The following is a 15,511-nucleotide window of genomic DNA, read 5'->3' as shown; positions in this document are numbered from 1 at the left end:
TTGCAAGAGCAGCATGGAGAACCAGGCACATGGCAACTCCCTGCACAGTGCAAACAGCAGCACATCCAAACCACAGCAACAGTGGCTGAAGCTGAAGGAGAGGACTACAAATATGCTTTTGTATCTCCAAGAAAGCTATTTTGTATTTTCACTAAAAGTAGACAAGAGATAAGACCTTACAATTGTGCAGCATCTCCTTTCACTGTTTTTTCTTGTTCTAATTAAAAAACATCATCCAATACAGCTGTTATGGCCAAACTGCTTAGATTAAAAATTTTTCAACTTACATTCCCCTAAAAGCAACCATAACCATAGGTCTAAGATAAAATACAATGGATTTTTTGAACCCTGAATTAAATGGTTTGCAAACAGTAGTTATCTTCATAAAACTGTCCAAGTCATTCACTGTCCTAGTTATGATTTATGAAAAGGCATTAGACTGTCTGAAATTCTAAACCACAGTTCACTAGGACAGTAAACTGTCAGCATTTTAATAGATGTGGGGGATGTGAAATGGGGATAATTACCACAAAAAAGCCCAAGTATTTAGTACTACCTGATATTACAATTATTTAATTGCTCAAACCTTGTATTTCACACTGCAAGCTGTATGTTCACTTGACCAGTAAGTCTGCTACAGACAGGCTCATTTCCTTCTCTATACAATATGTATTTTTATATCTATATACTAATTAATTCATGGTATTGGCAGATTCTCAATATTGAAAATTCTTCTGCCCAAACATGCTTTCAAGTTTATGACCAGGTTTCTCTTGGTGTTACTTCTATAACAAGACTAATTATACAGGACATTAAACCACATTGCATATTTTTGTTCTTGGGCAAGTTAGACAAGGCAGGTAGCCAAAAAAGCCTGCTTTAAGCAACATTTAAGCAGGCTTGATTGAACAAATAAAATGAAGCACTCAGTTCTCTGCTGGGAAGTAAATTCACATCCCCTATGCTGCAAACACTACAAGTGACAGTGTTCAAGCAGGCAAACAGGCAAGTCTGTGAAGTGTGACAAGTCAGGCCCTGTCTCAAATAAGTGAAAGAAGCATCTACCTGTTATTAAGTATTGTTACGGATCACCTTAACCTGAAAACCAAATCCCATTCACTGTAAAACACAATGGTCTCTTCTATCTGAACTTCCAAAGCATCTTGAAGATAATTTAGTAATAAAAAAGAACATGAAGGTATTCTGAAGGAAATACAGTTTATCAATTGCCATGCAGCAGCTGGAGGTGACAGAGACGGGTTTGGCATTTGGCTGCCTGTCCAGGTTACACACAGGCCTCTCCAGGCCACAGAGAAAGGCTCACGAATGGAAATGTTCAAAGGGCCAAGGTTGGCGCCAGCTGAGTCAACTTTGCACCTGTTACTTTGTAGCAGGACTCAGCTCTAAAACAATCTGGAGTGCAACTGATTTAGAGGAACAGTTTCATACCTCTCAAGAAATATGCAGCCCTTGCAATTTCTACTTACATAATTAAACAAGTAATTAGAAGTTTACGCACTAGCTTGCATCTTAAGAAGAGAAACAGTTGACAAGCAGGACATCCTTAGTTGCTCCAGGCTCCCAGAACTATGGTGCTTACATTCAAACGACAAAGTTTAGTATTTGTAGCTGGATATTTTAAGAAGTCCAAGTTCAGAACCCAGCTGTTACTGAATTTGAACTCCCTTGGAAAAGCCCATCCCCAAACACCTATGACTGCTAATCCTTGCACGTGTTTCCATCTACTGAGAGCAGAAAGCATTGTCTGGTAACCTTCCTTAAACCACCACCCTCTGGCTGGTGCAGTCACATTCTGGGACAGAAATGCCTATTTAAACCATTAAACAAAAAGGTATTTTGGTAGAAATGGTCATACACAGTAATCCAGCAAAACAGATCATCTGAAAACAAGTCAATTTGGTCTTGCAAGGTAAATCAAGGAGCTTGGGAACGTGCACAGTTAAACTTCAAAGTAAGAAACTGAGAAGTCTAAACTGTACAAGCTTCAGGATACCCTCAAACTCGGCAGCATGCAGGGAACAGGCTCCACCGGGCTGTGCACACCCAGTTCCTCTTCTCAGACTGTCCCCAAACTGCAAACCAACAGTCATTAAAAACATGGCAGCTGGGACTCCACAAAACATCTACATGGCCAAAATAAGATTCAAACTGCACTTAACTTTCCCAGCAAATGTATGCTTGGATCGTACTGTGAATCCACAGTACTTACGTCAAAACAGTCTGTGGAAAACCCAAGTTCAGCTGTATCCATTTAACAGTGTCAACAGAAAGCTGATTAGCAGGTATGTATTTAAGCAGATTATTTTCAGCTAAAGCTACTGTTTTAAGAATGCCTTTCTCACACCTTGTTAACAAATTATTAATTTAATTTCAAAAAAAAACCCCAAACCAAGTTATTTTTAAAGCTAGATAGAATTGAAGACCTGGATAGTTTTTCATTTCTGTAATTAAATCCACTCCCTTTACATGCTGAGGAGAGCAGTACAGACAGGCTAGACGTGTGACGTGGTTAAGACAAAGGAACTGCATGAAGATAAATAAGTGCTTCATGAAACCATGGTCTGGAAACCTTACAAAGGAAGTGAGCCCCAGGCTGCCATTCAGATGCTCCTGCAGAACTGACCCAGGAAGGTCAGCTCCGCAAGGGGAGCCGCTGACGATGGCATCCAGCAGCACATCAGCCAGCATCCCTGTCTGACAGCTCTGGGCACTCGGGTGTCACAGATCCATCAGGCACAGTTGCATTTGAAGTTTTTTCTAGTTATCAACCTACTGAATGGCACATGCTTGCAATGGGAGTTTCACTTATGAGCTCAGCAGGCTGCTAATCAAAGCAGGAAGATAACAAGTTTATGGAAAGCTCATTTAAGCATGAGGCATCATTACAAAGAGCTAAGCATTCAAAAAAAAACCCGAACCCCACCAAAACCCTCAAATGTGGTAATGGGCAAAAACTGTTGGCCAGCTTTTGGTCTACCCATCTGAGCAGAATTTTCCCTTTCTAGATATGTGATAAACATAATGCCTAGGTTGATAAAGGAAAAATAATGTTGAAGATGCACGCCTAGAGAAGGAAAGAGACTTTTTGGCTCTGATAGCAATCCTCCTGAAGTAGTTTTCTTGAGGTAAACAAATGGGGTTGCTCAGAGAATCACATTAAGTACATAAATAAAAAGAAATCTGGTTTATAAAGTTTATAACATAACTTTTTAGTGTTGCAAGGCCTTTTCCACATTAAAACTCTAGTCCTGTTGACACTTTAGGGTAATAGAAACATCAGTTGCAGCTGATGGGGAATACGACCCTGCACCTTGCTACTCCTTCCCCTTTCTCTGCTCCGGTCCCAGTATTCCTTCAGTCACATAGTGAAGTCAGGGCAGGCAGCTTTGGCAAAACAGCACTACCAGGCAATAGTTTCAGCTGGCTTAGGTCCCCAGGCAGCTCACTGCATCGTTGGGAGCATGGCTGCCCCTGCAGCAATGCTGCCACAAAGAGGACAGAGGGATGCAAAGGCAGGGGAAGGCCAGGCTCTTTCAAAGCCAGCCCCTACTGAGACCTGCCTGGAACATCTGCTAAGTTCAAATACGTTACATGGAGATACCTCTAAATGCAGTTAAATCAAGCTTCAAAGTTGACAAAACCAGCCTCTGCACATAATAGTTCAATTTCACGTTACAGCCATCCACTAGGATGAGTTCAAAGATTTAATCTCATCAGCCTGAAAGCATTTCCTTCTTTTAATTTTACACTCATTCACCTACAGGTTACTAAGGCAAAAACGCAGATTTTGCACAGTATGTTTTACAGGTCTATTAACTTTTTGCCAGTGAATCTCTAGAAGACAGCATACAAATGAGTTAGGGATCAAACAAAAGTATATATGCTGTCAGCCATCTTCCCATTTTTTAGGAGTGCTTTGGTCATCAGACACATGTTTTGTAAGGAGGCCCTGCAAGGCGCAGTCAGATCAGTGCCAGGAATTCGGTGAACCTGGGGTCACGCTGTCAGGGCTCCGCAGCACTTAAAGCATCTGAGAGGAATTCAGTCAAGGAATTAAATGACTGCCATTACAGTACCAGGGCATCTGCCTTCTGCAGATCTGCTTTGCTGTATTTCTGTTTCATGATGAATGCAAAAATAAATTCTTACCTAGCTCTCCCCGAAGGTTAACTAGTTCTTGAGATAATGCTTTCCGCTGCTTCAGAGCTTCCTCCCTCTGCAGAGAAAAGAACAAAAAAACCCAAACGTTTGGTTACTAGTGGTCTGAGCAGGGCACCTTCCAATAATTAACTTCCATGTGTTCTGTAGGAAAAACAAGAGCAAGAAGCCAAGATATGACTCATTTAGGATAACAGTTCAGCTGTTACAATATACACAGATGTTCTTCTGTTGTTAAGGAAGTTATACTTTAAAACAAAAAACAGCTTTTTCCTGGACAGCTCTGCAATTAAAATCCTACTTCGCAGCAATAAATTATATATTTTACGGTGGGTGTAGCAACATAAGCCTCCAGAACAAATCAAGTGGTAGATGTCAAGGGCACAGAAGTACCGTGTATATGTGAAAGAGGCATGCATTAAATATTTATCTTAAGCTTACTCAAACAGAAAACCATCAACTTTGCTAAATGCTTAGTCTTCCATGAAGAAAAGGCACAGCCCTGCACAAAGTTCAATACAACCCACCCTGCCACTCACAGCTCCTAATGTTAAGACCGACAGTGTTTCTTATACGGAGAGAATCACAGGCACGTGTGAACAGATCACAACAAAGCAGAAGCGCCCATCTCCCTGCTTTCCCCAGGAGCTGTGCCCCGGCCAGGAGGCCAGGCCGCTGTGCCCCAGCCCGCAGCCCAGGCACGGCCGGGCAGAGCCGCCCCCTGGCCCGGCGGTCACCGCCTCAGGCCACGCGCGGAGGTGACAAGGTCCACGCGCCCGGCTGGCAGGGCGCTCCCGGCCGGCTCCCGGCGAAACAAGCACGCATTACCCTTGCTGCAGCGCACTGAGAATAGAGGCACAGCTTGCTGCTAGAGCAGCCCATCTTCCAGCGCCGGCAGCCCCCCGCTCGGCCCCCTGGCCCTCATCGGCGACGCGTGTGCGGCGGCGGCACCACCGAGCCGGGCAGGTCGGGCCAGGGCCGAGCGTCAAGGCTGGACCTTGCCTCCGCAGGTTATCCTGCGTCCGCGCCCAGCGCTCCCGACAGCGGCAGATACTGCAGCTCCTGCAATTGGCACAAGCAGCCAGCGATTACTTAAAGCCACAGCCCTTCTTTTATGCAAGGCGAGCCCAGACATTAGATCGATCGATCTCCACTTGCTCCGACGGCAGCCGGGATCACCGAGGGAACACTGCCCTTCTCTGAAGATAACCGAGCTTATTTTTAGCTGTTTCGAGCTTGCTGTACGCTGCTTTCACACTTAATTTGTTGATGAAAAAATAAGCCACAGGAGGCCTAAACTGAATGGGAGAGCCACAGATACAGCAGCTTTGCTGCTGGCCATGCCCAGGCTTATGTTCAATAGCCCCGGTGTATGCAAATAGCTTTAAACTTTGCATGCTTGCTTTTCCTGTAGCGAGGATACATGAGGGAAAAGAAAAAAAAGGCACTGGCCTTGCACTTGTCCACAACTGAGCACAGTAGATGAATTTGCAGACTGGTCGAGCCACACCTACAGCTGGTTCTCTCCCCAGGAAAAATCTCACCTTTACAGCAAACTCCCCCTTTGCCCTTGGTCACTCTCACTGTAGCCTGACCACAGGCTTGCATCTTAAGAGCACCCCAGCCTGGAGGTAGGAAATACTCACTGCATGCCTGCAGAACAAATCAGTAAAATACACCATTCTTAAGAAAAACTATAAAGAATAAGCACCCCAAACCCAGTCATGTATTAAGGTCTGACCCAAGACTAATCAAAATGATTAATTTTTATGCTATGTGCTCATTTGCAAGTTTTAAGAAATTATTATGCAGCTGCAAAGGCTGGTTAGAAGAAACTGCCAGCCCTTTACTAGAAATATTTGTATTTTTGACCTTGTATGAGAAAGATTCCCCTTTAATCACTCAATTTAAGCAGTCTTAACAATTCTTTGGACACTTTACACTTTGGTAGGGCTATTAAGCAGCTGTGTTGCAGTTTTATATTAAGCACTTAGAGGCTTTTTACAGTGTCAGTGGGCTAAGATTGAAAACCACGCCCCACCTCCACAGTAATTTCTCAGGAGAGCAGAGAGCTCAGTTATTGAAAGGATTTGCCCTGCTCTTCCCTGCTTCTCTGCTCGGAAGGGAGAGATGAGTCATCTCACTCCGGTTCAACACGAGGGCTCCCACTAAGGACACAGCATCTGATGAAGAAAATGGGAATGCTACAGTGAGTTATTTGAGCTGCATCCTTGCACACTGGGATACAACATGCTTTTGTCCAGCCCACTTTGTCAGTAAAAGATCTCAAATTCTCCCTAGTGGCTGTACCATGCTGCAGACCCTTTGGACATGCTAACCTTTTTGTTTAGTGTTTCCAAACGGGCTTCTTCGCGGTCTACACATTTTGTATTTGCTTTCAGTTAAAGAAATTTGGTGCAACGAGGGCATGTACGATCAGCAGATACTAAGGACTAACGAGAGCAGATACTGAGGCTAAGACTAAAAATCCAAAACAAAATTGAGTAACACTGCCTTTGTAATCTTCTTCATATTTCTGGCTGCTCCTAAGCCCTATTAACTTTTACTGGTGTTGTTTAACCTGTTGCCTCAGTTTAGCTTGCCCATTCATAGTTTAAAAAATCCAAGAAATCCAGATGAATTTGTATCATCACCTCCTGCTCACAAATACCTTCAGAAAAAAACTGCCAGCCTAAAATGAGAAGACCAAGTTGCTCATATGGATAAGCAGCCACCTAAAGTAGTCAGACTGACTAGCAGTTAACTTAGTACACTTTTATCTAAGTTCTGAGAGAACTGAAACTGCAGGTATGGGGGTTTCCCCAAGAAAACTTTAAAGTTTCCAAAATCTGAAATCTAAATGCAGTAAAATACCAAAAGCACTGGAATAATCCAGTAAGGGCCTATCTTCAGTATTTAATTTAAAGACAGGTATGCATATGATTTGGGCTGGAATATCCAGCAACCTTCTAGTTTATGCTTAACAAGATTCTAGTTGAAAAATCAGTACAAGAAATTGGAAGAGCAGAACCAAGCTGGAGCATACAGGATCAAGCAATTTTGGCATTGTTATCCAGATAAATCCAGCAATAAGGATCATCCTCATTTAGTTGTCAGAAGCTCATGAAGGATCTTCATACCCCTTTACAATTTCTTCTGGTACAACTTATGGATTTATGTAAAGATCAGGTAGATTATTTGGTACTTGTTTTTTACTTTTTTTCAAAGACTCTATTGTAGGTTGCACTTAAACCAAAATATCCCCCTGCCATAAACCTGGAAGCTTCAGGAAAGAATGAGAAGAGAGTTTAGGGATAAAAGGTTTGCCACAGGCAATATTAGAGCAGGGCACCTCTGCCATTGAATGCTACAAAACAGTTTTCAGCATAACAAGGGAGACCTGGACATTTCTTGTTCTGAGGAAAATTAGCCAGTTAAAAAATCCTTCACATTTTAAAAATTTGACAAGTTCAAGTAGACATATGCCCCACAGCAAAGACACTTGAGAAGGTGAGGCTCAAGGGAGAAGGTTAAAGAACACCACAGCTTCAAGATGACAAAAACTACCAAGTCAGGAACAGAATAAATTATGAAGTTTGTCATTCATGTTTGTTTTGTTGGCAGTTATGCAGCCCAATTACAGGCTTAAGAGTATTTTTCCTGGCAACTAGCTGTTTTTGCTATAGCTTGAGATTCAAACAGACCAGCCTAGGGTCATTTTAGATACAAACAAGGGTGAGGACATATCACTGTCTGAACAGTTTCCATTGCTCTGCTTTGAAAGCAGGAAGCTCTACTAAAGTCCACATTCCAGAATGAGCAAGAGGGGTATTTGTACCAAGCACACAAACAAACAGCCTTCCTGGCTACATACCTATACCAAATCTTCACATGAGACAGACCCAAGTTACCTCCAAGACATCAGGTTCTGAACATTCTCAAGCTAGAATAGGTGGGCATTCCTCAAGTATGCCATAGCATCTTTGCAGACCACAAATACAAGAGCATGAAGTTTTACAGCAAACTGGCAACTTGTATTTCCTTGAGAGGATGTGCAACTAGCCAGATTAATCATTCCAGGTTTCTCAGGACACTCCTGCTCCTGGCCAGGTGGGGTGATGTTGGTGTGGGAGCCCCATGCTCTGCCTGCAGATTGAGGCTTTGAGAGCCACAGATAGGCTGTGCCTGGTCAAAAAGTCCTAATCACCTTTTCCAAGTTTTTCCTCCATGTTAAGAGCTGCAAGTCCTTCAACAGTTACTCAATATAAAAAAGCAAATCACAACAGAAAACAGTATGAGGGTCCAAATCAGCTAACATTGCCCAATCTGGTAGTAATTATCCAAACATCACAGTTCACATTTTAAACAAGCACATTCCTTTGGGAAACAAAATATGTACTCTTTTGGAGCTGTACTAAAGAAAGAAATATTCACAAGAACCAATAATGAAAAGTTCACATTTGCGTTCCAAAATACAGGAATTGTTGCTTTGTAAATTTCAAGCAGCTATATCACACTGGTATCTATGTGATAAGCCAGCTGCCACAGTTGCCTAGTCTACCCCAGTAACAGATTCAGCAGCAGCATTATAGACCACTGCAACCAAAAACTGCAAAGCACTGGTACTTTGTGAAGAAAGAGACACAACTCACTCTGAGGCTATGAAATACCCCAGAGAATCAGGCCGTGTAGTGGGAATTTTGCCATGACACAAATGGAGCAGCCATCCTGGAATGTTCATCTCAGTGCTGGGATGCAAGGTGGTCCCTGCCCAGGGAAGGTGAAGGGCTCTGACAATGCCAGTACCAGGCCCCCTGCAGACAGGACGGGCAGCTCTGGGTCTCAGGCAAAGCGCAGCAGCCGAAGCTCTCACTGGTGTAACTGGCAGGTGGGAACAGCTCTGACTGGGAAGGCTGTAATCAGCCTTCTAGCTTCCATCAGCAATACACTTCACAAACAAGTAATTTCAAGACTCAAAACTTAAAGGAGTAGAAAATTAGGTGTTAAATATAAAAGCATCGCAATGCTCTTTTCAAAAAGCGTTTTATTATAACAGACTAAATAAAATTTGTTCAGAGTGCATAAAACAAATTCATCGATGCAAAGAACGGAAGCACTTAAATGTGTTTTACTATCATAAACAGGGCCAAATTAATTCTATTCTTGGAAAGAAGAGTCTGGTTTTTGTAAGCCATTTACTGTCAAACCAAACCACAAGCACTTACTTCTAAAATTAAACTTAGAGAGAAATGCTGAGCATTTAAAAACTTAATAAATTAGTAAATTTGCAAGCACTTCTGTAACATGTATGGTTACACCCTACTGGAGATGTGCTGAGGTTGTATGGAAAACCATAATAATTTAGATTTTTTTTTAATACTGGTACAGTCTCATTGGTCAACAGGATGTCTGCCTCATCCAAGGAGATACTTCTCTTGGGTAAAAAGCATTAGAAATTTATGTCTACTCCATCCTTGTTCTGCTCCAGTCATAAAAACATGATCATCATCATTGGCTGTAGTGTAGAAATTGAGTCACATCTTTGCATAAACTCCAGTCACTTGTGTCATCAGCTACAGCCTGGAGGTAATTAGGAATGGACAACAAAAGGGCCATTCATATCCGCCTTGCAGTATGACATTTGATTTGAGGATTCTGGTCCTTATACCACAGTTTTTCTACCTGTCCCTGTTCCTTCTTTCCTAGCAAAATCCAGTCCTCTAAGTAAGACTTCTCATTAGATATTCGCAATTTTAGAAATTGATTTCTTATAAACTCACCTACTCCGGACCTCACTTAACACCCCCTTGCAGTGTCAGTTCCTCTGCATCACTCAATGCAAAAGCAAGCTAAAGACATGAGCCAAGGAAGCAGTACAACAAACACGATTTACACCCTCTGCTCCATGAATATTTTTGAAAGGAGCGACTATTACTGTGATAAAATATAAATGTCATTAACCCTCTCAAATCAATAAATATACAGTGAAATGTATACTTCTCATTTACTCTTGGCCTCATTTCTGTTAGGCACTGCCTTCTTACCACATGAAATATGCCATCAGTTTTCACCTTGACATCCTTCAAGCAGCATTAAAACTCAGAATACAGCATTTACACGATTAGCTGATAGAGATTTACTGCAATTTCTGATATTTTACTTCTTTTATCTACTAGGTACATCTATGGAGAATCAGATGTTTTTTCCCTGATGTTTAATGTATGAAACACTAAAGCAGAAAACACTAAAACAGAGAACCAGCCAAACAGGATTCCTATGAGTCACTATGTATTTAACACATTTACTTGTGGGCTCTTAACGCTTTTGCAAGCTTTACATAGGATCTTAGGCTTGCAGGGATCTTTGTTTTCCAATTTAGAAGTCATGCCCACCTTCATGCAATGGCCCTGCAAAGACAGGTCTAGATGTAATAATATGGGCTATTTAATTTTACTTCTCTATAAAAGCCTGTTTGCTGCTTTACAGCTACTTTACAGCCTCTGAATGCTAACATTAGTTCTTACTTCTCACAGAGAATGACTCTTTCCTTCCCTGTAGAAACTCCAATCTCATAAAAACTAAGTATACCTCATCTAAGTGATCACTTATTTCTCACTGTTTTGTTAAAGCTTTTTGTCCCAGTCTAACTCATCTGAATGACACAGTAGCCACCAGATACCTTATAACTTTGACAAGTTATACTGTCACTATTTTCTCAGAGCTATAAAACTATTATTGCCATTATAAAGTTATTCAAAATGTTGGAATAAGAGCCTACGCTTGAGCATAATATGCACTATTAATTTCATTTTTAAGACTGTTTAGAATTTCACCTGAAAAGATAGTACAAATCAAGAAGGAAACAAGATTTAAACATGTTGCTTTCTTTCTTCTGCTAACTGCTCCCTTAAATTTTGCAATAGATATCTCTGTTTTGCTCCTGTCATTAATTCTTCAGCTTCTTGAAAAAAAAAAAATAATTACAAGAAATAGCAAGGTAGTCATGAAAATCAGGATCTTTGTGTAAAGCAGCACTGGTTGCCTGAAACATCAAATTTGTTTCAATCAAAGGTGCCTTTTTCCAAGACACCTTTTGCTAGGAGTAGCAAGAGGACAGGACTCCCAATTCTCTTCAGCTGTAACCCATTCTGAACACCCAGGTGTACCATTTAAATTGCTTAACTGACGCATCTTCTAAAAGGTTATTTCCATCAGAGCCTAGTTTCAGAGTAATTAATGGATTAAAATGTTTTTTCTGGATGTTAGAACTCACAAATTTTCAGTCTGTTGCCAAAACATTCTTGCTCATTCATACCACATTTTATAGAGACATTGAAAATCATCTAAAACTTCCTTGCTTTCCAACTGCTACTCATCAGACAGGCTTCCAGAACCTAGGTCTTCTCTACAGGGGCAAACTACTGTGCTATTACTCAAATACTCTCTGTTACAAAACAGAAAATATATGCATTCCTCAAAATCAGGATATTACATTTTGAATTCTGATTTTTCTTTTTTTTTTTTTTTTAAGTAAGCACAAAAATTATCTCAATTACATATCCTTATTCTCTCTGGTAAAAAGTTATGTCCATATTTTGGGACATAACACCTGGTATGAAAATTCTAAAGAAAACTGGCCAAGTTTGATGTTATGTTCTAGAAAATCAAAGCTAAAAGTTTTCCTCAAAGACAGCTGCTCTAAACAACAGGACATATAGGTCAAAAGATACGACTGTTCCAAAACTCTTGTGGTCTAGTGATGCAATGTGTACTTCTGCCCCTTAACCTAGATATGCCCTTCTCATATGATAAATATAAACATTTTCTGTGGAACTTCCACAAAGGCCAGGACAAACATTTTTGATAGATGTGCTCATGTATTCCAAAATGGTAAAAACCCCTATTTTAAACTGCTAAGTTCCCAAGGAAACTAGCATCTTGACTCTGACAGTCATGCACATGTCAGGAAATGCCAGTTACAACAGATCATACACTAATGGTCAATTTCTATTTCCACCTAGAAATGCTAAAGCCTGCTCACTCACACCATTTCTAGCATATTCCTCGTGTTGTTTCCTGTGTCACACATCCACAATTAGTGTTACCCACACATTACTGTCAAGGTTCTATATCCTCTCAAATGGCCTCTTCCTCTACTAAGGAAACTTCTTAAAAATGGCACCACAGCATTCCCAATTAAAGTCTGACCAGTAAATAGCAGCATTCCCATGACCATACCAAGAGAAGCACAACAGTAAAACTGAGCTTCTTCTCATCTCTATAGTACCCTGTTTCACAGATACAAATTTGAAGCCCATTTCTATATAAGAATCTGCAGAGAATTACTGAAATGCTTAATTTGGATTAATTTATTAAACTAGAAAAATAAAAATGGATATTCATAACTAAACATTTTGCCATCTAAATTTTTTTAAACAGCTTAGGTAGTAGTTCTGAATGTAGCAGTTTATGCCCTAAAGTGAGAAGATGAAATATCAACTCACACTTTGAACAGTTACAAAGCCATTCTAATTACACATTACCCTTTCCTTTGACAGCTAAATCTGCCTTAGACAGACAAATTTGAAACTAGATTTAAAACCAAGCTAGTACCACACTGCTAAAACAAACCCCCTCCACTCCCAAAGATGGAAGAGTTTATACACAGCAGTGAGCTGGAGGTTAGAGCAGCCCATCTGCAGGGCTCACACAGCCTCAGGGGGCAGCCCTGAGGCAGGGGAAGGGGCTGAACACCTCTCAGGAGGCAGGAAGCAGAGGCTCAGGCAGGAGCTGCCACAGCCTCAGCCTCATCAGCTGGTGATGTACAGGGGTTTTTTGCTTCCCAAGGAAGCAGCTGGCTCCTAGCCACAGATGCAGACCTCTCAGGCACACATTCCCACCCCACCCCAGCACTGGCAGTTCTTCACTTCCACTCCTTCCCACTGTGAGCTACTGCATGGGGACATACCCAAAACACTTTCGACATGGACAGACCTGTAAAACTAGACCCATAGTAATTTTTTTTTTTACTGGCTTCCTGAAGAAGCCCAAACATACACAAGGGCTAGGGAAGAGAGGGGAGAGCTGCAAGAGTGGCATACCCAACCTGACTTATCACAGACATGCTAACCACTTATCTGAAGCATCTGTGAACATACCTCTTACTGAAGGGACAATAAATTCAAAATTAATACTAATGGAAGTTAAAAGATCAACTCAAATGCAGTACTGCAAATTTCAGAGCCCAGTGTAGTTGAAGGTTAATGGAAAACTGCTTTCCTTGGCACTTCATGAGCTTATTGTAAATGGCCAATTTCACCATTTCCTCTGTACTGCCACTTTTTGTTTCTTGTTTGAACTTAAAAAAAAAGGAAAGTAGTCATGAAGTAACAGGAATTACCAGGGGATATGGGGAAGCACAGTACTCTAAAAGATTCAACTTGCTTTTGTGATTAGTGTGCAGTTTAACATGTTCCTATCACTGCCAGCACACACACAGCTGTCCAACAATGGAAAAACTCCATGTTCTCATCAGCCACACTGCTCATTGCCATCAAATATTCTGGATGCCAAGAGGTTTTCCATCTAGCATTAACCCAGTGCAACAATAGCTCCTGTGAGGCAGAAATCAAACTTTTAGGATATTTTAACTCGGAAGAGTCTTGGTAAAGGTAGCTAAGCACAGACACCCTCCCCATCCTCCCTAAAGAAACACAAACAGATCAAGTGGGAAAGTTTTAACAGAAGCAGCTGTTACTATTGACAGCTCCAAGGTAACTCTTGCAACAAACAGGTTTGAGCTCAGGGTTTTTTAAGAGATTCCTGCTCAGCTAGAAACATCAGAGCAGCATTGCTCAATCCCATTTAACCCTTTGACAGCAGCCTCTCAACCTCACTCCAATGGGCTAACTGCAGTTTTGACAGAAGCCATTGCCAGCAAGTCCTGATTTTGTTCCCAGCTATATTCCACTTCAAATGAGATCATAAGAAATAACTTTAATCTTTTGTGCAGAAATATATTGGGAACTCTTGGGAAAAAAAAAAAAAAAAACAAAAACCACATGACAGTAAAACCAAACAAATCCAACAGCAAGTCGTATCCCAGTCACCTCAGCTTTGGAGATAAAGCAGGAGAGGCTGCAGCAGATTTTGCCAAGAGGCTCAGGCTGGGCTGCCCAGCCTTGAAGTGACCCAAGTGCTCACTCCAGTACTTTACTCCATTTGGCCAGGCAGCCTGTCCTTCACCCCATCTCACCCTCACACTGGCTCAATCCACGTCAGCACCTGGCAAAGAAATGCTCCTTGGCTGGTTTAGCTTTCTGGTAGTGGTGGGCTGAATTGGCTTTCTGAAGGGACAGAGCAGCACCAGAAGAGTCCAGAGCAGGTCCTCTCTCTGGTTCCAGCAAGCTGTTTGTCAGGCTGCATCATGTCACTTCACACTTGCTCCAGTGGAAAGAATGGGAGCACAGCTTTGTTCCTAGTGTAATCAGCTAAGCATGGTTTTTAATTTTTTTTTTTTTAAAGACAGAGAAGCTGAGGCTACTTTCAGTTGGCTATGCAGTAGTTAACCTATGAAAACCTACCTCATGAGTTAAAGCCTAATTTAAATTTTTTCCTGAGTTTATCCAGAGATTGAAAACTACATCAAAGAGTTCCCCAAGTGATACTTCAGACAAATAACTGTATGGGCAGCTAAGATTGTTAGCTATAGCAGACTCCACCCCTCACCATAAAGGAAAAAAACAAATGAACAAAATTAAAACTACTCTTCACAGGGTTCCCTTGAACAGTGAAATCCTTCAGGATGTTTGCTTACTAACAAGTAGTATTTAAGCCTACAGCACCACGGCAGAAGAGTTCTTCTCATCCCTGTGGTACTTCCACAAGAGTAAGGCAACGAGTCTTCAGCAAGTATTTGTCTTTCCCCAGGAAAGGAGAGAGCAATCTCAAAATCAATAACTGGTATGAAAATCCATCACTGTGTCATATCTAGCTCAATTTCATGTGCTCAAACTTAACTGTCCAAGATTACTAATTTTATATCATTTGACAGAGATATTTTTTTCCTTCCATCTGCAAAAGACTAACAAAGAGAAATAAGGAGCATAATCACTAATTTCTTCCATGCAGTTCTTTCTTCCCTCCTTCAAAATCACTTTTTCGTTAATTAAACCCCTGAATATTCTTTAAAAAACCCACACATTTAGGCTAGAGCCTGTAAAATAGCCTAGAAAAAGCAAATTAGTATGACAGGCTTCTTCTTACTAAACACGACATTTATAAAGTATTTGCGAGTTTTAAAATGTTGCAATAAAAAATATTGGAGGGAAGA

The 15,511-nt window shown here is 41.2% G+C and overlaps 1 protein-coding gene across 7 annotated transcripts in view; it reads right to left on the bottom strand.

Moving 5' to 3' along the window:
- The window catches only part of MTUS1 (microtubule associated scaffold protein 1), a 118,613-nt gene that overhangs the window by 12,575 nt on the left and 90,527 nt on the right, over window positions 1–15,511 (bottom strand). For 6 of the 7 annotated variants that reach the window (XM_059844715.1, XM_059844714.1, XM_059844713.1 and 3 more), the window contains one exon: window positions 4,171–4,237. In XM_059844715.1, the coding sequence (XP_059700698.1) occupies window positions 4,171–4,237 (67 nt within the window). Of the gene's footprint in view, window positions 1–4,170; window positions 4,238–5,007; window positions 5,210–15,511 lie in introns of those variants that run through there. The other variant, XM_059844720.1, reaches the window with a different exon arrangement.

The sequence above is a fragment of the Haemorhous mexicanus genome, chromosome 4, assembly GCF_027477595.1.
Source record: "Haemorhous mexicanus isolate bHaeMex1 chromosome 4, bHaeMex1.pri, whole genome shotgun sequence".
Classification (NCBI taxonomy): Eukaryota; Metazoa; Chordata; class Aves; order Passeriformes; family Fringillidae; genus Haemorhous; species Haemorhous mexicanus.
This window is presented reverse-complemented; position numbering and strand designations above follow the sequence as displayed.